Here is a 24,926-nt window from a genome sequence, read left to right on the forward strand (position 1 = left end):
CAAGATATTTCGCATAAGAACACGTACCCCCGCTAAACTGTTCCCGTACCCTTGGGGGTACGCGTACCACACTTTGGGAAACACTGCAATAAAGAAACAAAGTTCGGTCATTTGACCGGCTATGGTAGAAATAGGTATAGATTAAGTGTTAGCAGGGGTGATTGTGAGCCCAAGCCAAAATTCCGGAAAATTTCTCGAGTTTAAAAAAAAACAACAGTAGATTGAAAAAAATTTAAACAAGGGTTTTTCCTTTTTCTCAATATTTCTTAGTTAACTTAAAATATATTTAAAATTTTACATATACCTATACCATTTGCACATACCTATGGTGACCTAGAGAAGTAATTAAAATTTACAAATATGTCTTTCTTTCTCGAGTTTATGATTATAATAACTACTTACTGATAAAAAATGAATATTAATCATGCTTATAAGCTTATAAAGTATGTCTCTGGATCTCCCTTAGAAACAAATAAAATAAACTGTCATGATCAATGATTTTTTGAAATGTCTGGACCTTCGATCTCCGGAAACTTCCAGATCACTGTTAGCGAAAAATCCGGATTTTTTCCGGAGCACAATCAGCCCTGGTTTAGTGTTAATACCCATTAGAACGTAGTCCGAACTGAGACGTTCAATCAAACGTGACCTACAGCATAAAAAGTTAGGAAACTTTTTTTTCCCCATTGATTGCGAATCAACGAGTAGCAAAAGTCTCCAGGAATGATTAATTTCTTTAAAAAAATATCAATATTAACAATGTATATTTTTTTCTCTGAGAACCATCATTTCATGATGCTGTAATAGATGGATTATTTTGGTGGTAAAACAAGCGTTTTAATTTTACTTTTACTTACCTTTTTGAGCATGTTATTAGCGAAAATGGATGTTAGTAACCAAACCAATACTTTAAATGGAAGTGGATTGATTGGGGTAGTAAGTTTCTGTCAAGTCCAGTATTTGAGTAAATATTAGATAAAATTTAGAGGACTCACATAACCTTAATTTTTTTTGAGCCACAAATGTTATATCTAGCGTCGATTATGTAAGCAAATGCGTAGAAAACTCTTGAGGGGGGGGGCATCAATTTCCAGGCAAATTCTTTTTCCCCCAATGAAAAAAAACCTTAGGCTTTTTGGGAGGGGGGAATTAAGACAAACCCTGTGTTACATTAACTTCTGAGAAAGAGAAAATGAATGTTTTTTCTTTCTTTTTTTAAAAATTAAATTAGCTTCGCCAATAGTATTGATGAAGAACTTTCAAATACAAACTTGGAAACTAATTTTAATATTTTTTTTTTAACTTTTTAAACTAATTTTTAATAAATTAAATATTTTACATCATATTTGGAATTTTCACAAGACATAATTTCAACAGATGATTGTTTTATTCAGTTTGAACCTTACGTTTCATTCATTACAGAAGAAACTCCAAATTTAAAATCTTCTTGTTTTAATCATGGAGATTTCAATAATTATAAAAAAAAAAGCATACAAGAAAAAATTTTGACTTCACACACAAAAGAAATAAAAACTTGTGGTTTATGAAAGAATTACGTGTTGGAGACGCATCTAAAGAAAAGAAAGACAGTTAAATGACTAATTTTATTTTTAAAAAAAAAATTTCAAATATACAAAATTTCTTCGTGAGGGCAGTTCAGATGTGTAAGAACATTAGCCATCTTTAACATAAAACCAGAATTCAAAGAGCTACAATCACACTTGAGCTTTTCTGACCTTCACACATATCCAGGTTCATTCAGGTATTCATTGTGGTATTCTGAGTCATACCTCCTACAATTAAAGAAAAAAATTAACCTTAATGAGGCAAGAAAGTGTTTTTTTAATAAAATATCCATAACAAAATAGGCAAGGTTGGCTTATTCTGACCAACTTTCTTGAAACAATTTTTGATTGTCCTTAAGAAATTTTAACAATTTGTGTTCACACGGTTACTCTCAGGCACAAATGTCTATCGAGTATCAGCAAATACCATTGCAAGAGTTAAAACTAGAGTGCCTATTTACAATAAATAAAATAAACTATAAACAATATTGCTATAAATGATTTCTGCTTTTTGCTATGAATAGTTTTTCAATTTTTCAGAGCCTCTAAATTTTTTCTTTTCTTTTCATTGAACATTTTTCCAAAACATTTAAACTAACAAAGAAATGCTTTTTTTTTTTGGTTTGTGTTTTGTAATTTAGCTACCACTGAACTGCACAACATTCAGGTTTTTAATGCATACATATTAAAATTTAAATGCTGTGGCGGTTAATATTTCCTCACAAGAAATTACACTAAGATTTAATTAATAATTAAATCTTTCAAAAAATAAAAAATTTAATTTAAATGACATAAGCTTAGGCCTCTGCTATTTAAATTTCATTCAAATTTTTTATGATTGTTTTGGATGAGATTATCACACTAGTTTATAGATCTAAATTTTCAGTTATTAATTTCAACGTTGTGCTTAGCAATTATTAGTGGAGCGGGTAAAAGAGAAAGAAATTAGCAGAATCAAAATTTATTCTGAAACTTTTAAAAATGCACACAATTATTAACATAATCAAGGAAACTGCATTTGCCTTTTTTTTTTAAATTCATTAAATTCAAGTTTATGCTAGAATGTTTGAAGTCTGAAAACTGATGCTAAAAGATCATTTTCAGACTTTTAACACATTTCAAGCAACCAAGAAAAAGGTAAGGCAATTCATTTTCTTTTCCGCAAAACGCTGAAGACAAGTGATATAGACTGCAAATACATTAGCCGCCTTTGACAATCCGATTGGCCACACTCACGCACTTGCTATTTTGTTGCTTCTCTTTGCATCGTCTGGCATTATGGTAATGACATTGCAATAATAAAAATGTGCTTAATTCAAGACAAATTAGAAATACACAACATCTTGTATATCAAATTAAACATTTATATTTAAATTAAACACAATAGCTATAGTTTCTTAGAAAATACTAATGTCAATTTTTCCATTTCATAATGAATGCTAATACAAATAATCTGCTAAGCCATTGATTTTCTCAGTATCATCTTTTACATTTTAAAATAAATAATCAGCTGTAACACTTTTGTAATTTTAAATAAAAGTATATGAGATAATTGGAGTCTTGAGTCTAAAATTTCAGCAGTCAAAGTTTTAATTTTCCTACAGGCTCCACAAGTCAGCAAAGCCAGTTAAAACATTACAAAAGTGTTGGCAATTTATTTTAAAGCTATTTTGGTGCCACGAATGACAAACAAACATTCTTATAATTAGTGATTAGCCCTATAGCACGTACGCAAATTACAGAGACCATCTAGATAAGAGGTCTGTTTTTATTTTCATATATATGTCAATCTAATAGTTACTTATTATGAAGTTAAAGCATAATCTCAAAACATCGAATTAGTGTGTCCTATTGTATAAAAAACAATATTATGCTTATTGGGTTACAAATACACGTGAATAGAATATTCTAGTGTCAATGACGTCCTTAATTTTATGCTACTTTTTATTTCTGTCACCATTTTTTAAAATACACAATAAATTTACATTCAGCTTATTATTTTTAGCATCTTTAAATTTTAAACGCATGTAACACACACGTTCATTTATATAAACATTTGTTTGTGTTTAAAAACAGGTTTGTTCCAATTGCATACAGTAAAAAACTTAGAGCCCCACTATTAGGATAATATGCAAAATTATAATTTCTGATAATGGGAAACTAAAACAATTAAAAGGCTATACAGCCTCTTTTAATTCGTAATCAAATTTATTTAAGTACCCAAAATCATAAGGAATATGCAAGCAAAAACACTTTGTCTTTGAATCATTCAAACCTATTTCTTTTAAGAATAAAATCCTTTTAAATCCTATTGAAAAGCAAATTTATTTATTTATTTTTTTAAACTGACTTTTACCCCATCTCAAAATATTTCCCACACCAATTTTTCATTGAAATGAATCTATATTGACCAAAAAGTCAAATTATTTTAATAAGATAGGCAACTTCATGTTAAACAACTTTGCATTTTTAACACTTCTGTTCAACCTTTACTCACCTTCACTTCATGCAGTCACTGTGAAAAATTCTGCAGGTTACACATAACTCTCTTCATTGAATTAGTAATACAAGATTTAATTTTAACTTGAATATTGCAATCAAAATGGATACCTAGAAATACACACCATAAATTATGACTATTCAGAAATCTATGAAAACAAAGTACAGGTTAAGTAAGCATTTATGTTAAGATTGATAGTTGATTTTTTGTTTTTTAAACTGAATTGCAGTCTAGAAATTTATAGAAATGAATAAACTTTACTTAAAAGTAGTATTAAAGATCTTAAATTATAAAAAAGGAAGTCTAAGGATTTTTTTAATATATTATAAACAAGTTTCAACTTTTCTGCAAAAGAAAAAAAAAAGGGGGATAAAATCTATATTTCGTATCTCAAGTCTTAAATCTGGCATAAGAATATATTATTTCTCTGCAACAATAAGTTAAACATTTCTATTAAGTCACAGCTTCAAAAATCAGACTTAATTTCCCCCCTAAAAAGCAGCTTGAAAATAATGGTAACAAGGCAGTGTATAAACACAGTAGCATATTTGAAAACTTAATTCAAGACACACAAGACCGATGTTTTGAGTATGCAATAACAAAATACCACAAATATAGCTAAAGCTGTATTGTGAACAATGCTTAGCGAACTTGACTTTGTTATAATTGTTTTAAATAGTAAGGATAACAATATCACAATAAAACGTACACGATTTTATTTACATTGAAAAAATTATAATAGCTTAAAAAGAACCTAGCAAAACTTATTTATAGTTAATATTTTTTTCGAAAAAAAAAAAAAAGTTTAAAACTAAATATTCTCTTGAATTTATGTGAAACCGATACAGTTTGCTACTTACTCGGAAGCTTTTTTTCCTTCTTTTTTCGAATATTAGTCATGATAACTTGAAGCTCAATTGTTTAAGTACCCCGAAAATAGGAGTTTAAGAAAAATTAGTTAAGCATCAAAAAGACCTTAACATATAAAACATAACTATATATGCCTTGCATAGCCATTCATCTTAATTGGCATTAATAGCCTTGCATCTTAATCATCAACAACACAAGTTTGCAATTAAGAGAAGAGAATATGAATTCAGATTTAAAGGATGCAATGTTTTTAAAAACCAGCTCACAAGTTTACTTCAGCCAATCAATCAAAGCTACATGTTTAAAGTCATGTGCTACATGTTTAAAAAATCTTATAATATCTCTACTACAAGTTATCAATGGTGAAAAAAATTTTGTAGGTGCTTAGAAAGAATTAATGGTGAAGGTCAGGGATCTAAAAATCCCAGTCACAACACCTAAAATATAGATAAAACCAATATTTTAGAAAAAATTATCATAAAAGCAAACTTTAACACTACTTTCCATTCTATAACATGCAAATTCTCATATGTTGGTCAACTACACTGAAACAACTTAATGACTTCAATATTCCTGTTAAAACTATCAAGCCTCCAATTTATGCAAATTGGGTCTGTAATTTCTATAGAATAATATTTATATTAAGATTCTCCCAAATTACAATTTTCACTTGATTCATATTGTTACCTTCTTTAACGGTTACTTTTATAAGAATTTGAAGCAAATACTTAAGTATAATTTAAGCTGTTTTTACTAATGAATAAAATAAAAATTCAATTCTATACAGCAACAAACCATAATATACAAGGAAATAATCAAAAATTCAAGAAAGATTTTAATCTCCCTGAGACTGAAAGAATGAGGGAATCATGCCCTCAAAATCATTAGACTAAAAAAATTCAGTTTTACTAATTAGACCAAACTGCTAAAACTAAACACAGAATTTAAAGTAATTTTTGTTAATTATGAACTATATAACTCTTTATTTTTACTCTCTAGAATACTATTACTAAAACACAAGGCTATGCTAAACTTACAAGATACCACAATAGTTTGCATTTTCTCTTTCTTAATCAATTTCTAAATTCTAGAAATGCTTAGATAGAAACTAAAGTCTAAATTATGAATTTAATATTTCTTTGAGGTGTTATTAATAAAATAGCTTAAAATATTGGTGTAAAATTTGGAACCAGAAACATAATAATAGTTATACTTTCTAAATTATTGTAATTTTATCTACAAGACAGCAAAATAAAATTTTGCTGTGCACTTGACAAATGGAAATTACAGGACTGGAAGTTACAAAAAAAATTAAGAACTAATTAGTTTACAAATTTGAGAAGACCAACGGAAGCAAGATGAAAAGGGTGAGAAAAAAAAAACATTTGGGGAAAGGTTAAGATTTCTTTAAGTTCCTCAAAAAATTCTTTATTGAATTAACTGTTGATAAAAAAAAGGGGGTAGGAAATACTCTAGATCAAGAAAATTGTGAATAAGTAGCAAAATTTAAACTTGGGTGTTCATTTTTTATTATACACTGTCATAGAATATATTGAAATTTATAATTTTTCTAAATTTAAAATTTCTTTCAGCTTTTTTTTTTAGAAAAATATTTATTCTTCATTAAATTAAACAAAAATTTCGTAAATCACAACAATTTCAGGAGATTTTATGAAATTTTCAAAAATAAGGAATTTTAAAGAACAATGAACCATGCAATTACTTTATAACTAAGATTAAAATACCATCTACTTTCCATAAGCTTTAATTTTTAATAACTCAAGTTTAAAATAAGCCTTCCAATTTTGCATTTTTAAAAAGTTACCACTTGTACATTAACCCCGTGGCAGAATCGCAGCAACACGGCGACATTGTCGCAGAACGTTAGAGTTCTTGCAGAAATTTTGAAAAGTAAAAAATTTTTGTTTTCTTTTATACAGAAATTTACATGCAATATTTGAATCATACATAATCACACACTTGACTCGCTCAATTTACGCCGATAGTATCGCAAATGGATGTTATGTTTCGCTTGAATTTTCGGCAGTTATTGATATTAATTTTTACGTGGTTTTAAAATATCCCGATAAATTTCAAACAATATGGAAAATTCAAATCGTGCATTCGAGTATTTACTTTTTAAGGCAATGATTCTATCAAATTTTTAGCAGTTATTGCTATTAATTTCTCCATAGATTTTAAATCCGATATTCTTTATAGAGTCTGCTTCGAGTGATTTCGTCGTGGATCTTTTTTCCAGCAACGCATTGCAGGATTTTTAATTATTTTTTCATTGTGATGATTAATTACAAAAATGCGAAGAGGGAAATAGTGTGTCCCCCCCAAAAAAAAAATGAGAGGGTATCTAATATTAGAATAAAATTTTTTACATGTTCAATTAAAAAAAAAAAAGATATTTTTTGTTATTTTAAATTAGCAACATATATGTTTGTTATGATTAAAAGTAGCTTGCAGAAAGATATTAGTGCGTTTTGTCTCAGATAGCTTGAAAAAATTCTGCCATAGGGTACATTAATAAAACCACAACTCAACTGAATATTTAAAAGTAAGATTAATTTTAAGTGTTACAATATTAACCAATAATTGAACCACATGAATTTATATTGAAAAACCTACATATGTTTAGCCAGAAATATACAACATATTTTCCAGTGTATAAGCAAGCTATCAGCATATTCTACAATGCTTATAAGTAAAAAAAAAATGATTACAAACATTAATTCCCAAACCTCACAATTCTTTTGGACAAGAATGTGTTAAAATATAATTCTGAGAAAAAAAAATAGACAAAAATTAATGTAGCAAAAATACTTTGCACAACAAGAAACAACTGTGTATCTTTTGTCCAAAAAGAGAATGATTTATTTTCCCAAAGAATAAAATTTTTAAGGTTAAAAATTCAATATCAACTTATACACTAGCAAATACAGTACAAACTTTTCTCTTCAAAAGAAAAAAAAAAAACAAGGATTACTTACGCTTCAAACATTGCACAACCCACTTTCAATTAAAATGAAACAGATCAACAAAATAAGAGCTTGATGCACATCTGATGTTTGAAAGGAAGATTTTTTTTACTTCAACAAACTTACTGTAACTTATTTGTTTTATAGTTACATGTAATACAAGATTACTGAGCAATAAAGATTTAAACTATTACAGGTGTGATAAAACTACACATTTCTACAAAAAATATGCCCTTCTTTACTAATAGTGACTAATGACTTGACTAAACTAAATAAATTTCATAATTTAAAGCACTGAATTTTTTTTCCTTCAAAAAGGAAATTAAATCTGCCATCCAATTAGCCATAAGTTTTAATTCCATTATAAAGGAATTCTCTAACACAGAAATACACTACCACACAACTTTTGGTCATGTTATATTCTATCAATAAACACCACTATGAGAATTTTTTACTCGACTAACAAGGAATTGAGATTCATCTATTTCCATTTTATTATTATTTATTTTTTGTATTCTTTAATGACCTTTTATCTCCAGATTAAAGTCATAAGTGAAATATTTATGCCTCAAAATCTAAGTTTATCACACTATTTCATTAATTAACAGATTTAAAAAAGAAAGGGAAAAGCATTAGCTAACTTAGTTTTTAATTATCAGTTAGATGTCCTCTTTAATTCCTAATCTCAAACATTTTATCACAAATTGATGTTTTCAAAAAATAAATACTTAAATCTACAAATTTAAATTATTAATTTTAAAGCGAACTAAGTAACTAAGTTGTACAATAGTAGAATTAAAGAAAAACCTTTTAGTATGAAATTGTTCACATTCAGTGTCTTTTCTATCTGAATTTCTTATCTTACTTTTCATCTATACTATACCCATAAAAACAAATACCAAGACACTAAATAAAATCCACACTGACTAAATGCAAAATCAAGAAGAATTTTGAATTATTAGCATATAGTATTATTTATAAAACACTAACATTCAGAATTAAGTCTATTGTTAATCAAAGCCTTGTCCCAGAAATTTAGAACCTTATAACACTTACTCAGAAAATATAACAATACATGCTAAAACTTGTTTTTCAAAAATATCATAAAATACTTAAGGATCAAAAAGTGCCAACAATAATTTGATAACATAAACGCCTTTACTACAAAAAAATAAGCTATTTTAGGCTTAGAATACCATAATTAAATCTTAATATGCAATGTGATTGCAACAACAAAAAAACATCAACAGCATTTAAGATCAAAGCTGTAAATTAAACTTTTAAGTCATAAAAAATTTAAACCTAAATACAATAAGACTAGAGAAAAAGCTGTTAGCACTGACCATAAAAACTTATGAAATTCTTAAGTTTATTTTGTTACACAAAATTATAAAGGTTTTAAGTTATCAAAATAATACAAAAATACTCATGCATTTAAGCCTTAAAAAAAATAAGTCAAAATTTCATGCCACAAAAGTATACTGCATAAATTCACAAATTTATACATGCAGAAAGCCTAGTACATCAATGAACATTTTTTACTACAACTAAAATCCTACACCTGCTTTATTCTACAATTTAGCAAAAATTGTCCTATCTAACCTCAATATAAAATTAAAATCATGATATTACCACTAATTTAAAACACCAAAATTACTATAGCTATATATTAATTTTTTGACAAAAAAAACAAACTTACAAATAAAACCTAAGTTGAAATGTACAATTAAGTAACCTATTCAAATCATACTAAATCCGAATCTTCATTTTGGTCGAGTTAAATTTAGTAACAAACTTTTCTCTAGCCCCGATAGCCATTGGTATTTTAAGTTATGAAACGAGAAAACCTCTGAATATTTACTCTTCTCAAAAGAAGTTGCAACTTCAATAACAAAAATCAGTTTTACGGACATTTTTATTAATATCTCAAATGATAAACAAATTACACAATGATAGTGAAACAAAATTAAACACGTAGTGCGAACGTCAGACCGTAATGCCAGACGAAGCGAAAAACAGTTCACCATATGAAATTGTAGAGACGTCTGACAGCCATTTAGTTTAAACAATAAAAATGAAGTCTTCATTGCATCCATGTCCTTCGTGCTTCATCAAATCGCGATCCACTGCCAGAGCGACCACGCGACCGGCATGCTTCTCTTAATAGACCGGAGCGCGACGTGTGGTTGGTGTTAGCCGTCCCGAAGCAAATGTGCTTTAAAGAAAAAGTGGAAACACTAGTTTAGGATCACAAACAAAAATAAAATAAAAATCAATCACAAAAAACAACTTATAAATTCGTGTTGATCACATTTACTTTTAAAGCTTATGAAAAAGTACCAAAAAATATAATAGAATTTTACTTACGGGTCTTGTGTAAAGTCGTACCTAGAAAAAAAAAATCATTTTTGTTAATAAAAAGAAATCACTAATATTTGAAAAATATCTTAATTTAACAAAGTTTCATAATTTTGAAACATAAAGAAAACTAAATATTTTTAACAGCAGAAATTTGTTCAAAATGCTTAGCTAGACATAGCTTACTAAAAGTTAGGTTATAACTTGTTTATAGAAATAAATATGAGATTCAGCATTTCTGATCGCTATAGATGGAGAACCAGACAGGGAACTCACTTCAACCAGTAAAATTCGCCCTTCATGTGAGTTTTTGATCCTTCCCTATCAGTATCAGATGAAAGTCGAGGGACCAAAAAGATTTTTGATCACACACTTAGATAATAGGTAACACAATGAAGCCTAGAAATTTTTTTCAATAAAATTACAAATGTGCAAGATATACTTTTTTTTCTGCTTTAAAAAAAGGAAATCTTTAAAACACAGGCAGAAAATCAGCATCACTCCTCATAGTTTAAATTTAAGCATATAAACTTATTTATAAAAACTATTTTCATACAAGATGAACTGCTAGGATTTTAGTAATTATTAACCTCTTACCGACTTGGTACTTGTGGGACATTAGGAGGTGATCGTCTAGAATAACCATAAGAATCATAAGGCCTTCTATAATACATGTAGTTTTCTTGCTGAGGAGAAGGCATGGGAGGTCTTCGTTCATATGGATCAGGGTATGGTCTCATGCGGTCAACAAAACCTCGCTGTTCTCCAAAAGATCTGTCAGCACCATAAGGTCTATCCATTCCAAATCTAGAGAATCTATCACCACCATAACCACCTGTAGGATATCCTATAGGAGGACCATTGTTCATTCTAGTTGCTGGATTGCGGGGACATTCTTTGGACCAATGACCTTGACGGCCGCAACGGTAACACTGTCCTTTACCTCCCATACCAGGTCGCTGGCGAACTTTACTGTGAGATATCTGTTAATAAAATATATGTGTTTACACTTATAAAACAAGCATAACTAAATTGCAGTAAAGGTGCTTTAAAAAATAATAAGCAATGTGAATAGACTTTTGTCACATGTTAAAATAATTATAAAACGTTTTTTTATTTGATTTCTTCTAAAAAAAATCAAATATAATAAAAGTAATTTATTATATTTGATTAGCAACAAGAAAAACAAAATTTTATCAAAGTAATACAAAGAGTTATTAATTATAACATTTTTACAGTTCATTCAAGGTGACAGATATCAATTTATGTTCATAGAGTTATATGAAATTTAATTTAACCTTTATCAAAGTAATACAAAGAGTTATTAATTATAACATTTTTACAGTTCATTCAAGGTGACAGATATCAATTTATGTTCATAGAGTTATATGAAATTTAATTTAACCTTTCATGGGAGCTCGAAAAGACATTGAGGTCTTCTCAGGAACTTTTTTTCACTGTGGGAGTGAAGAATGAACCACTGATCGTAAAAACAGGGTAGGTGACGGACGTTAAACAATTTTATCATCCCACTGTTTTTCTAAACCACAGATTAATACATATAACCACATATTTATTTTAAATGGAACTTAAATTTTTTTGGAAAATGTAGCTTCTCATTGTTTCACAATAAGTCAAAGCTATTAAAAGAGGGGATTTTAGTCATCACTGATACAAGAAAGGACAAATTATAAGCTCATTGTTCATTATAGAAAATTACAGCGAATTGAAAAAAAATTTCTCTCTTCAGTTTATTTTGTACTTGATGTTTCTTACTAGACACAAAAAATAAAAAATTATGAGGAATACAAAAAATTTTCTTCCGGGCATGAATAATTAATTAAATAAGCGGTTCAATAACGCTCATGCAATACATGTAATAGAGTTAATAAGTATTAAAGTCCGCAAGCTTATAAACCAACAAGACATTAATAAGACTTTATAGAGACTGTAACTAAGAGAAACTACACTATTGCATGAGGAAAAAAAGAAAACACTAAAATAGCCCCAAAAAGCTTTTGTTAAGTATAAAATTAAAATAAATCTCTAACTAAATAAAATAACTTAAATTACAAAAGCCTTGAAAATATATCAGTCTTAAGAATATATATTTTAGAAACTTGTGACAATTCATAAGTTTATATAGCCTTAACTATGTATTATGTTTATAGCTCTAGAATCGCAAAGGTATAGATATAAAATGGTTGCATTTTTTTTAATCAGCAATATATAATGCATTCCTTAAAAATCACATATTTTTATAACAAGAACCGAATACAAATCCTAAAAATAATATTCATTGATTTAGATTATTTAAAAGTTTACTTTGATATTCATATCAATTTAAAATAATTTACTAATGGAAATGCTTTTCAACAAAGATTATTTATTATCTAAATAAAATTGAAAATGCTAAATGTTAAAATAAAACTCAAATAAGCTGAATCTTTAAAAATTGAAAGGCAGACAAAGATTTGGCTATGTGGGAAATGTAAAGAAACTTTTTCTCTTATTCTAAGGAAGGTGAGAGCTCCATAGTGCTGAAAACAATAAAGCATACATCACTAACTTTATTTTTCTCTTTTAACTGTGAAGAGTTTCCTCCTTTATTCTTAGGTTGAAAGTGTCACAAAACCCTCAGAGGACCCAAACTATATGAGAACTATTTATTCATTGATGTTTTTACTAAAAAATTCAGCTAAAAAAATGCTTACACTTTAAAAAAGTATCCTAATGAGAAAGAAAACAAACTTTATAAGTAGATCAGTTTATAGTTAAAAGAGACAACATAACTAATGCTGAAAATTACCTCTACTGATATTTTAGATCCCATGAAATCTATATTGTTTAGTGCTTCTATTGCAGTCTTTGCTTCTTCTTCAGATGACATATGCTGAAATAATAAAAGTCTATTAACAAACTACTATCAATTTATTCTTTTCACACAAAGTACTCAAAATATCATTATAGATCTTAAATGTATCAGGTATAAAAGTTCAATGATCGGAATTAAGAGCATTGATTGCTTGGTCAATTAAAACTTACACTGGTTACTGCTTAAATTTCTAATAATTTTAATTAGGCAATTTTTTAAAAATATTAATGCATCTAGAGTAACTCAATACCTTTGGAAATCATTTTAACATTTCTCAAAAAGTGCTAGTTAAATTATTTTAAACTAAAAAAATTGCTTAATTTAGTTTTCAGTATGAAGGGAAAGTTGTGACCACTCACAAACTGACGTCACTTGCACTCATCTGCAGTTTGTTTACAATTGCTGTGCATTGAAAGCCATTATACTCTTTTTTTGATCAAAATCTTACAAAATCAAACTGTTTGAGATTGCAAATATATAAGTCAAAAATATACATAATAAATTATGCTTTAGATATAAAGCTTAATGTAAATGTGGGTCTAATATGAGGAATTGAGATAATATCATTTAATTTCAATGGAACCCATTGAGCTATTTTTTATAGCCGAAGATGTTCAAGATTACAATTTAGTGTAGAACAATTTAGTGTAGAAAAAAATATGTAAAAATAAATTATTGATATCTGATATTACTGATTCACAGATTAAGATAAAGCGAAAAATTTTCTCAAATCTCATTTAAAAATCATCCCACATTTCATAATTAATTTCAACACTTTTGTCGCTTCTAAATTTTAACATTTTTTTTAAAAAAAATCACCAAAATTTTTAAAAACTTGATTTAATTTTTATAAAAATATATTAAGTATTTTACATACCATACTGGAAAATCAATTACCATAAGAAATCATAATCAAAATACATTAAGTAATCATAAGACAAGTGCGGTTGCAAGAAACAGAAAGAACTCGTATCAATCTCGGTCAGATTGAACTTCTGATAAGGATAAAAGAATCACCTGGATTTACATCTTGTTGATTGAAAATTACATTAATTATGGGCTATTTGCTATCCTTTATTGTACAATAGGGAACCGATTATCCAGAACGATCGGGACCATCGCTATTCCGGATAACTGATTTTCCGGTTTTCTGAATCGCTGCAAAAAGCCGTTTTTTATTGTTAGACCCAACTAATAATATTTGGAAATAATCTTAAAAAGAAGAAAAAACGAATAGTAATAGCCTAATGATTATTTCCAAAATGATGGTAAGGTAAACATCTTTCAATAAAGAAATAAAATCTTATGAGGGGAAAAGAAATTTAAAAATGGCGGGAAAATTCATTGAATTTCGTTCCGGTTTTTCGGATAACTGGTTCTGTACTGTATAAGAATATTTTCATGCTTGTTTTGCCTTAAAGACCTATTATCCGGACTTGCCAGAGTCCCGACAATTCCGGATATGGGACCTACCACAGATTTGTTTATTGTCTTAAAAACTTGATTTTTTTCAATTACAATATGTACTTAGCGATGAGTCCCGACAATTCCGGATATGAGACCTACTATAAATTTGTTTGTCTTAGAAACTTAATTTTTTTCAATTACAATATGTACTTAGCAATGAAGTTATTTGAATATCAAATTAGCTTGCTTTAGATATAGATCTATTTCATCTAAAAACATAAAACACTGTCATTATCTATAAAAATACACCAAACAGACAGTTATAATACAATCAAATTACAGATGCTATATAAGTCAAATTAAATCTTTTTAAAATTTGTTACATGTCAAGACATATTTACTAAATAGCAAACCAAGACGATTTTGATTGCATCCAATATTCAGGAAACTAATTAAGAAGCTATTAAATATTTTGTCAAATAATCTTCACTATCATATTCTCAACCAAGAGTTTAAAACACAACAAGTTAAATATTTATTTCTAACTTACCACAAATGCATAATTCTTCACAATGTCACATTCTTTGACCTCTCCATACTTTTCAAACAATTCCTGAAGTTCTCCATTATGAGCATTTTCAGGCAAGTTACCAACGTATATTTTGGTAGTACGCTATAAATATATTTAACTCTTATAAATTATAAATCATTTTATGAAAGCATTGTTTTTCATATAATAAAGGAACTGACACATCAGAATACAGCTAATCTGAATGAGACATTCAACAACCACCAAAGTACCCAGGGTTGCCACTCAAATCTGGAAAAAAAACTCCTGTGTTTTCCCTGTACATATTAAACACAATATATTAAGAGGAAACAACAATTACTGTGCTCTCGTGTGAGCTATATTGGGCTAACTATATTTATTAGTTTTAATTTCTGGAAAAACAGCTGAACATACTTAAGTAATGCCATAGTAAATTAAATAGTTTAGTATAGCTGAAATATCATGGTTAAATATCCCATAGATTATACTTTGAGTGGTCACCATTTTTTAAAGGACAAAAAGAAGGAACAAAATTCCCTGTATTTTCCCAGTTTGAAAAGAAAAAATCAAAATTCCCTGCATTTTCCAGGTTTTCCCTGTGGAGTGGCAACCCTGGTACCATGATGATTTTAAACTTGATAAAAAAAAAAAAAATTAAAATAGAGGTTTCCCTGGTGAAAAAGAATTATCCCCTTTGATTTGGTCTTTTCTTTTTTAGTTTGCTAGATCACCTGGCGATTAGTCTGCAATAGATCACAATGCGAAAATTTTCAGTGCAGTGATATGTTGGCAATTTTTAAAGGAAAAATCTAATGAATTTTGAGTGCAAACAATGTAATTCTACCAGGATTTCAATTGTTGACAGTTGAGGCTGTAATAGCAAGACCAGAAAAAACGCGAAATCTTTGCTACCTCCAGGTAATAGTAAGCCTCAAAACTCTACAAGTTTTCTTTTATTCAAATTAGCTAGTTTTAAAACCTTATGGCTCAACACATAAAGAAATGGAAATATCCCACTTTTTTCATTACTTTTTAACTCCATAGGTAGACTGAGATTTGATTATTTCCCGGAAACAAAAAGAAATTCTGGCCACAAAACAAGTTCGAAGAATAAAACATTTAAATACATTACATTAATATGAAGAAAATACATAATACATCACAATTAAACACGATGACTTACTCGTACCATCTTCACACAATGAATTTACCCTAAAAGGAAAAATTCAATATGAATCAATCTTTTATTTGAAATTTTATAATATAAAATGAGAAGTCAAAAATAAACAAGCTTACAGTCATAAAACTCATGCATACAGATAAGAATTTAAAATACGCATATTGAAATGGCAAAATGGCGCAAAAGTAAATATAATACAAATATGAATTCTATTGGATTAAATTAAAGTGCTTAAAATATCAACAATTAGAAAAAAATACTTGCAGTGCTCACCTCCAAATTCCAATAGATGATAAATAAATTTAGCTATATGTAAGGTTGATTTACAGTTTATAGCAACAAACAATGCAGCAAAGCACCGCCTTCGTAATGGACGCTTGGAATTCTCGTACTGTGACGTAAACGTATGAACCGAAAGTCCAGACAACTTTTTCCTCTTCGAGTCTTGTTTAAGTGATGCCATTTTAGCGAGCAATCACCGCTTTCTGATAAAAAAAATAACAAAGCAAATGCATATTTTGCATAAAATGTGTAGGCGACAAACACCTACTATATGTGAATCATATAATTAATAATACTTCAACAAATAAGACATAAAAAAGTCATAAAAAATTTTTCTTGTTAGCAGAAGAAATTTCACATTTCAGTTCAGTAAAAAAAATTTGACTGTAACTGCGAAATGAATTTTCGTTCTGATTTCTGTAATATGTATGTATGTTTTTATGTCTGCGATAAATTATTTCAGTAATTGATGTTAGTTCTCATAAAGTAAGAATTTAAATTATTTTAAATATCTTATCACACATTTTGGCTGATTATTTTCTTATTTAATAGCTATACTTTCTTTGGATTTTGATATCTTTTTGTATATTTTTTAAGTTTGTATATATGTATCTAATTTGCCATACCCAATTAGTATTAAAGTTTATTTAATGTTTATGTGATTAATTGAATTGGTTATTTACTCTGTTTACTCAACATTTTTCTATATTAATTTTTTGCATTTGTGCTGTATGTTTGCATGGGAACTGTCACTTGAATTGTTTACCTGTGTAACTTAAAAGTTGATAATTTAAGTTTTTTAAATATCATTTACTTCGTGGAAAAACCTTAATCGATTTCTTGCATTTCATGGTTGCTTAGGTTTGATTGTTTATGAAATAAAATTTCCCCATCGTGCAGGACTACACATCATATACAAGATTGACATATAGTACATAGGAGAAATTTCATTGACAATTGTCCATGACTGAATCGCCTAGTTATAGTTTTTCACAAACTTTTGACAGTATTAAATTTTCAACTTTTTTTAAAATTTAAATCAAGCCTATGTAAAGAATAAAATGATATAATATATTCAACAATTGTCATAATAATATAATATATTGTTATGGCAATTGTTTAATACATTTAACATCCAGTCAAAACATATTATTTTCATCATTTTCTGCCATTGCGCTGTGAACAGATTCTTATAAGCATTCTAATAATTTTTGCCAGTGGTAGCCTGTGTTGTTGTCCTATATTAAGTCAATTTTTTTATTTTGTGGAAATACCAGTTCTTGTAAAATGCCTACTAGTTTATTCAAGTAGGAAGAAATCTATACATTTTAAGTTCTGAATGCTCTTAACTGCTATAACCATAAGACTGTTAGAATCATAATTTTTTCTAGAATCACATTCAAAGCTTTAATAAAAAATAGTAGTTGACAAGGTGCACTAATGTGTAAACATGAGTAGATATTAGGAGGATGTAAATGATTTTAATCAAATGATTAAAATCATTGATTAAAATCATGATTTAAATCAAATGAGTTTTTTAAAAAAATCACTGATTTTAATCAAAAATTCACTGATTTTAATCAAAAATGAGCGTTAACACCAGCTCATTTCCTAGCTTACCTCTTGGATCCTAATTCTGAAGTACAATGTTTAACACTAAATGAAAAAGATCAAGCTGTAAACTTTGTTAAAGAAAAGTATGGAGAAACCTCCTTATTAAGTATTTTGCTAAAATTCATTATACGCTCTCCTCCGTTTAATGGAACTTTGTTTGATAAAGAATCTCTAGAATCTTTAAACATCTTGGAATGGTGGAAATCAATTGCGCTTCTAAAGAACTGTGTAGGTCAAAAAGAGTTTGATGCAATACAGTTGTTATGTACTGCAAAAGGAACAACTGCAGGGATAGAGAGGATGTTTTCCACTTTTGGACTTGTACATACTAAACTACGGAATCAATTAGGTGTAGAAAAGGCAGCTAAATTAGTCCTTATGTTTAAATCTTTAAATAAAACTAATTAAATGATTGTTTAAATAATTTGATATTGTAGATGTAGAATTAATAATTATCACATATTGTTTGATAAACAATTTCTTTCTTGATTTGTAGTTTGAAATCACTTTGTTATTGTTTATTTCTTATTTCACCTTTTGCTTTTAAATTATTAAGAAATATTTTGTTGATAATGGTTAGTAATGTTTATTTCCAATGTATACCATAAGTAGCAATAGTAATACAATACAACTTTAAATCTATGGTACACAAAATTGATTATATTCCATAGAATTGAAATTATAAAAAAATCATGATTAAAATCAAAAAAATCCGATTTTTTTGATTTTTTTAAAAAAATCATGATTTTTATACACCCTGGATATTAGGGCTAACTCTTTGATTGATTGGGCATGTAATGTCTGAATAGGTCAAAAAAGTTTTAACTGAAAAACATCATTAGAAAAATAAATATATATTTTTCTAACATATATATTAATGTATTATCCATATTGTAATTTTATTTTCAGATATTTGCATATTTATTATCCTGTCAACCATTTCACCAAATCAGAAATAAATTTGGATGTGGTTCAAATTTAAATAGTTTTTCATTTTTTATATGCAATAAGTTATATTTGTATTTGACCTATTTCTTTGTGATCAATTAATGTAAAAATAAATTTTAGAGAGATACTAAAATGACTTAGGTGCAGTTTTGGTGAAAATGGTAGACAGTATAATACGTAAGTGCCCATTTTTCTGTCAATACTAGTGCAAATTATTCTAAAGCAAAACATTAATAATCTTCAACAACATATTCTAAATTTTCTTTTTTTCTGCAAATTTAAAGAATATTTGAATTTTTATAGATGGTCTTTCTCATTAATATTTCGACAGTCAAAAGCTTCCTCGTTAACTTGGTCTGGATTTATGTTTTTCTTCATGAAATCAATATTATAGTTATAGATTTAAAGTTTTGGAGTCGTATACATGTATTTCTATACCACATATTACATATTTCCAGGTCTTCATCAAAAGTTTAATATTAAAAATACTGAAATTAAAGGCTTAAAAATTACTAGTTTGTCACAATTGCAGCTTGCCTACTTTGTTAAGTCAGCAAAATATACAGAAAAAAGCAAGTTTGAGACTTTTATTTATTTCTAGTATTAATACAAGAAAGGAACATCATTTCACCTTTTCTCATTCATACAATCTGCAAATTTTATGTTTCTAATGCAAGTGTTCATAACCAACCAAGTTATTTTTAAAAAAAAAAAATAATAATAACCTTGGCTAAATTAAATATTAATCTTTCATCAAAATTATTTTGCTAATTGGGTTTTGTCTGCTTAAAAGTTTTGAAATTTTTTAAAAACTTTTTAAATATAAATTTAATTGCTCTTCAAAACCTATTTTGTTTGTTCTGTTCACACATAATGTGCGTTAACATCAAAAGAAAATTTGATTTAATAACTTATTTGAAATTTTTGTGATATCACATGATTCATTGTGTATAGAAGGACTTGATATCGAAAGCAAAAGTTTTTGAAACTTACTTCCTCCAAAAACTCAGCAAAGAAATATTAAGTATTATGAATATGTGAATAGAATACAGGGTTATTCATAATTCCCTCCACCTGTAAACACCATTTTTCTTTACTACAACTGGCTTCAGTGGTACATGTTACTGCCATCTACCGGCAACTGCTTAAATTAAAACTCGAATACTTTCGGAATGATTTCATATGTTCTTTATTGCCATATTTGTTATTGTTCTTTTACTATAAAGCTTCGAGGGAATTCTAAATAACCCTGTATATATAATTATATGTTTAATAATATTTTTTTGGTAAAGATAAATTCTTTGCATTTATAGATAATTTAAAACAAATTTTATATGTTACAAAATCAAATGGAATACCAGGGCTCTGTCCAGACATTTTGTGAAAGGTCCATTTTTTGTAAAATTGTGAAAAAATTGCTTGTAATTTGTGAATATAAAATAAACGTTAAGTCACATTCTTTCAACTATTGTCCTGCTTTTGTGAATTTGTGCAAATAGGGTCCTGTTATTGCACAAAACTTTTTCAATGAGTTTTTAAATTGTAAAGACATACAAGATTATGTTCAACACTGTAAAATTATAATAAAAAAAATTTAAATTTTTGAAAAATAAACAGCAATTGCTATTACTAAATCAGAGATGTAACATAGAAATATTTTGTATTTGGCCTATAATGCAGAATATTACAGCTGAATGCAGAATATTTATTTTGGACAAATAATGTAAGAAGCATCTGCCGAAGGCAAAATTTAGTTCATTAACATCTGTCTTTCTTCCCCCCCCCCTTCTTGGGAAAGGTTTATTCGATTAACAAAACAATAATGAAGGTAAACAAATTTGTGAATGGTTCGATTAAAAGATAAATTATTTTGTGAAGGGTCAGATTAAAAGATAAATTATTTTGTGAAGAGTCCTTTAACGGACCCAAATTTCTTCTAAACAGACCCCTGATAATGATTTTCAAACATTTAGTATTGTTACAAATTTTTGCCTGACTAACAGAGGGAGTTGTAATCACTCACAATAATTCTGTAATCACTTGTAAGGCAGTCAATGCATTAGAATGTATGACTTTTTGGAAAGTCCTAAAAATATTGTACCATCATATTGTTGTTTACAATATTATTGTTTACTACAGTACAGAACCCGTTATCCGGAAATCGGAAAACCAAAAAACCGGAACGAAATTCGATAAATTTTCCCTCCATTTTTTTTAAAAAATGTTTTTTTCCTCATAATATTTTAGGATTTTTCTTTCTTTTTTGAAAGATGTTCACCTTACCATCATTTTGGAAATAATCATTAGTGTATTACTTCATCGTTTTTCTTCTTTTTAAGATTATTTCCGAATTTTTTTTTTTTGGTTGGGTTTAACAATTAAAAAACGGCTTTTTGTAGCGATTCAGAAAACCGGAAAAATCAGTTATCCGGAATAGCGATGGTCCCGATCGTTCCGGATAATCGGTTCCCTACTGTATTATTAAATTTGTTTGTTATTAAAAATGGCCTCTTTATTCAATGCACACTTTTGTCACTGAATAAATTTGCAACAAATACATTTTCATAGGATTACAGACTTTGAAATTATATTTTCTTTTCTAGGTAAGAATGATATTTTAAATTTAAAAATTCTTTATTCATGATTCAAAGAAAACTACAAATATCAATGCATAAAACTGAAGTTTTTTGACAAGTGGACTCATGAGCACTAAAGGCAGTAGTAATTCATGGGTGCTAGTCGGTAAGGATGGCCGTACTCATGATTTATCTCATGGAATGATATTTATTGGAAGAGAAGAATGTGATATTGTATTACAGGTATGTTATTTTATAAACTTTTTTTTTATAAATAAACAAGCATACTTTTTTATGAAAAAACATGGCAGTTTAAATTTAACCTAACTCTCTTCCAAACTTGAATAGATGTCTAATCTTAAAAAGTTATCAATATTTAAAACAAATATTATCTCACTTTACATGCAAAAGTTTTAAGTATTCTCATTATCTTTACAATTTTATATTTTTACAACTTGATTAGATTCGAGTAAGAATGTCAAGTACTGAAATCATTGTAATAAAATTAATTGTAGATAATGTTTTTATATTCTATCATTCACTGACTTAAAACACTCGCAGAAAAGGGCACTTTGAGTTTTAAAAGGTCACTGACGCTGATAAAATGTATGAAAATGTGTAGTATTATGTAATAACTGAATTCGAACGTCAGTTTTTAAATTACCCTCTTGTACTTTTTTATGTGTATATTTTACAAAGTAATTCTCTCTTATCAAAATAACAGAAATATTTGAAGCTTTTGAAAAATAAAATAATTAAAGGCAAGCTAAAAGACAATCTTAGCATATGAATTTTCTTTTTATAAAATAAAAAAAATTAACTGCAAAAAAGGGATTAATTGATAAACAACTTGAAATTTATTCAGTTTGTATTTTAAACTGTAAATTTTGAAAAAATTAACACTTAAAGATGCATTTTAAAATAAAAGGTGTTTATTTAAGATAATGGTAAAATTTAAAATCACTAAAAAAATCTTTAATATAGGGGCCGATTATCATGTGAATTATAATAATATAACTAGACAGCATAAGAAAAATTTCACTAAAATGAAGGAATGAAATTAATAATTAAAGTTAAGTAATTAATACCTAAATAAATCAGAAGTTTACTTTTCATTAAAACAGATGGTTAAGAAAACAACTTTTTCCTGAAAAAATAAAAAGCCAGTGTTTTTAGGACATAGCAGCTTAATTTTACAAAAAGAACAGAAAGGATGCATTTATAGGGATCAAAGGGCAGGCGGAGCGAGTCACCCTTAAACAGTCATCATTTATTTCCTACACTGTTATTTATTTCCTAAATTTTTTTCTTCATTGTCCTGATATGCATTGTAATAATATGCAACCTGGAGATTTTTAATGCCTTGAATATTATAAAGAAAAATTCTAACCCTTATATTCACTGATAATTGAAATATCAACCCCTAACAATAGACTTGGTGGTAGAGATTGTAGCAGTCTAGTTTATTTGTTTAAATGTAAGGATAATGATTTGGTATGACAGTCTTCTTTAACTGAAGCTTGCTTTTCAGAAATAAGCAAGATAACTTTGAAAGAAAATATATACAAAGCCTCTCACCCTCACTGAGAGCTTATCTAGGCATCGCCAGACAATTGAAATTCCTCAATTTTTAACCTCTGTCTTAAAGGATAAATATCATGTTAAGCTGCACTGTGCTGCCACTGTCGACAAACGATAAAATTTTACTTAGTTGAGAATCTCTCTGGCTGCACCAAAAAGTAAAGTTAACAACTATTTAAGTAGGAGAAGAAAAAAAAAAAGCTATGAAGAAGACACAATAAGTAAAATAAAAATTTTAAAAATAGAGTTATGCTTTATAAGGTTTTTCTACCTAAATATGACTTTTAACACTTTTTTTAAAAAAATTATGTTGTAATTTTCTTAATATTTTGAACCTTTTGAAGAACATTTATCCAGATTGATTTTTCAGTAGTATAAATAAAATCCAAAAATTTTTAAAATAAATTAAGGTGAAAATTGGGTGTATTCTTTTTCAATAACCAGCAATCAGATTGATCAATTATTATGCAGTAATTATTAATAATTATGTTAAACATTAATTGGAAGTTTGTGATTCAATCTAAATTAAGATAGATCAACCATGTATAAGTGTATCAGGATCTGAAAAACTTTGATAAAAGAAATATTTAACAAATTTCATATCTTATATTTGTCTGTCGTAGATCGTTCATTCATAACATAAAATGATCTTTCTGTTGTATTAAATGTTCTTCTCCATTATCTTGTTGCTTAGTACAATGTTAAATGTTTGGTTATCTTTGATAGGCTGCCAGTGCTGACAAGAGACATGCTGTTTTATGTTACAATAATGGTGAACAGAAATTTCATATTAAAGATTTAAATAGCCTAACTGGGGTTAGTGATATTTTTTTTCTCATTAAGATTTTTGTTATTATTCTTATTCATTTTTTTTATTGTTCTTATTTTATTTATTTTTGTTATTGTTTGGCTGTATGATCTTTTAAAACAAGTCGCCTTGCAGTGCATTTTAGGACACTGTCTAGCAGGTAATGAGCTAGCAGACTACTTTACTAAGTAAGGTGTTTCTATCCTACAAACATCAAAGAATGTTACCCTTTTTGACAACATTTAGTTATTTATTACAAAAAAAAAATAAGAGTTTTTTCTTAAATCGATGTTCGGTGAAGAATTTTAATTAGATCTAGTGGAATATCTTCCAAGATACTCCTAAGTAGCCTAGACGCAAGGCTGCAGGCCTTAAGAAGGCAACTGCCTCCTTAAACACCTTTACCATATTAATATTGTCTATGACCCTTTCTGCAGTCTCTATGATCTTTGAGTGTAGATGGGCACAAACCACTTTCACTTTTGTCTAGCAATAAATGACATCATTTTGTGCAACTCTTACTGTAGCAATATTGACATACTTGGCTCATAAATTTTTCTGACACTACACTTAATTTTTCTTTGATGTTATTTTTATATAATTCTCGAATTTGTGGGGCAGTAGTTTTCTGTAACCTCTGCCATTGGTAATAAAAAATTTTGCTATTCAGATTTGAATCAATTTTATGTTTATTTAATTTTTGCTAATTATGTGCTGCAAGACTTTTTTCTTTTAGAAAAATTTATGATTTTTTTTTTTAGAAAATTATTGTGATTATTTTGTAATCTTAAAAAAATTGCTAAATTTTTATTTTTAAATCTGAAT

At 27.9% G+C, this 24,926-nt stretch overlaps 2 protein-coding genes across 8 annotated transcripts in view; one reads left to right on the top strand and one right to left on the bottom strand.

The window, feature by feature from the left end:
* Positions 1-1,590: 1,590 nt before the first annotated feature.
* Positions 1,591-16,962, bottom strand: LOC107438250 (RNA-binding protein lark). 6 transcript variants are annotated; one of them, XR_001583350.3, is made up of 8 exons: positions 16,566-16,743; positions 16,296-16,324; positions 15,113-15,235; positions 13,090-13,173; positions 10,878-11,263; positions 10,290-10,310; positions 4,063-4,175; positions 1,591-1,793 (listed from the first exon to the last, which is right to left on the bottom strand). XR_001583350.3 is itself a non-coding variant. In XM_071184956.1 (7 exons), the coding sequence occupies exons 2-7, from the start codon at positions 16,302-16,304 to the stop codon at positions 1,739-1,741; spliced, it is 672 nt and encodes a 223-aa protein (XP_071041057.1). In that variant the 5' UTR covers positions 16,305-16,324; positions 16,566-16,747; the 3' UTR covers positions 1,591-1,738. The 6 variants fall into 6 exon arrangements, 4 of the variants coding, with proteins under 4 accessions (XP_071041057.1, XP_015905977.1, XP_015905968.1 ...); XR_011637627.1 differs by having other exon boundaries at positions 16,302-16,324; positions 16,566-16,717; XM_071184956.1 differs by lacking the exon at positions 4,063-4,175 and having other exon boundaries at positions 16,302-16,324; positions 16,566-16,747.
* LOC107438239 (uncharacterized) overlaps positions 16,943-24,926 on the top strand; it is a 33,260-nt gene continuing 25,276 nt past the window's right edge. For both annotated transcript variants that reach the window (XM_087163759.1, XM_087163758.1), the window contains exons 1-3: positions 16,943-17,060; positions 21,740-21,955; positions 24,020-24,109. In XM_087163759.1, the coding sequence (XP_087019885.1) occupies positions 21,839-21,955; positions 24,020-24,109 (207 nt within the window). In that variant the 5' untranslated portion in view covers positions 16,943-17,060; positions 21,740-21,838. The remainder of the gene's footprint in view (positions 17,061-21,739; positions 21,956-24,019; positions 24,110-24,926) is intronic.

This window comes from Parasteatoda tepidariorum, chromosome 5 (genome assembly GCF_982258835.1).
Source record: "Parasteatoda tepidariorum strain Cologne lab strain chromosome 5, Ptep-v5.0, whole genome shotgun sequence".
NCBI lineage: Eukaryota > Metazoa > Arthropoda > Arachnida > Araneae > Theridiidae > Parasteatoda > Parasteatoda tepidariorum.

Excerpts from the sequence above, each read along its gene's own strand:
- LOC107438250 (XM_016050491.3), bottom strand. Across the intron at positions 11,264-13,089 it reads GATCTAAAATATCAGTAGAG|ATATCTCACAGTAAAGTTCG; the intron begins GTAATTTTCAGC and ends TTTTATTAACAG. Across the intron at positions 10,311-10,877 it reads GTCCCACAAGTACCAAGTCG|GTACGACTTTACACAAGACC; the intron begins GTAAGAGGTTAA and ends TTTTTTTTCTAG.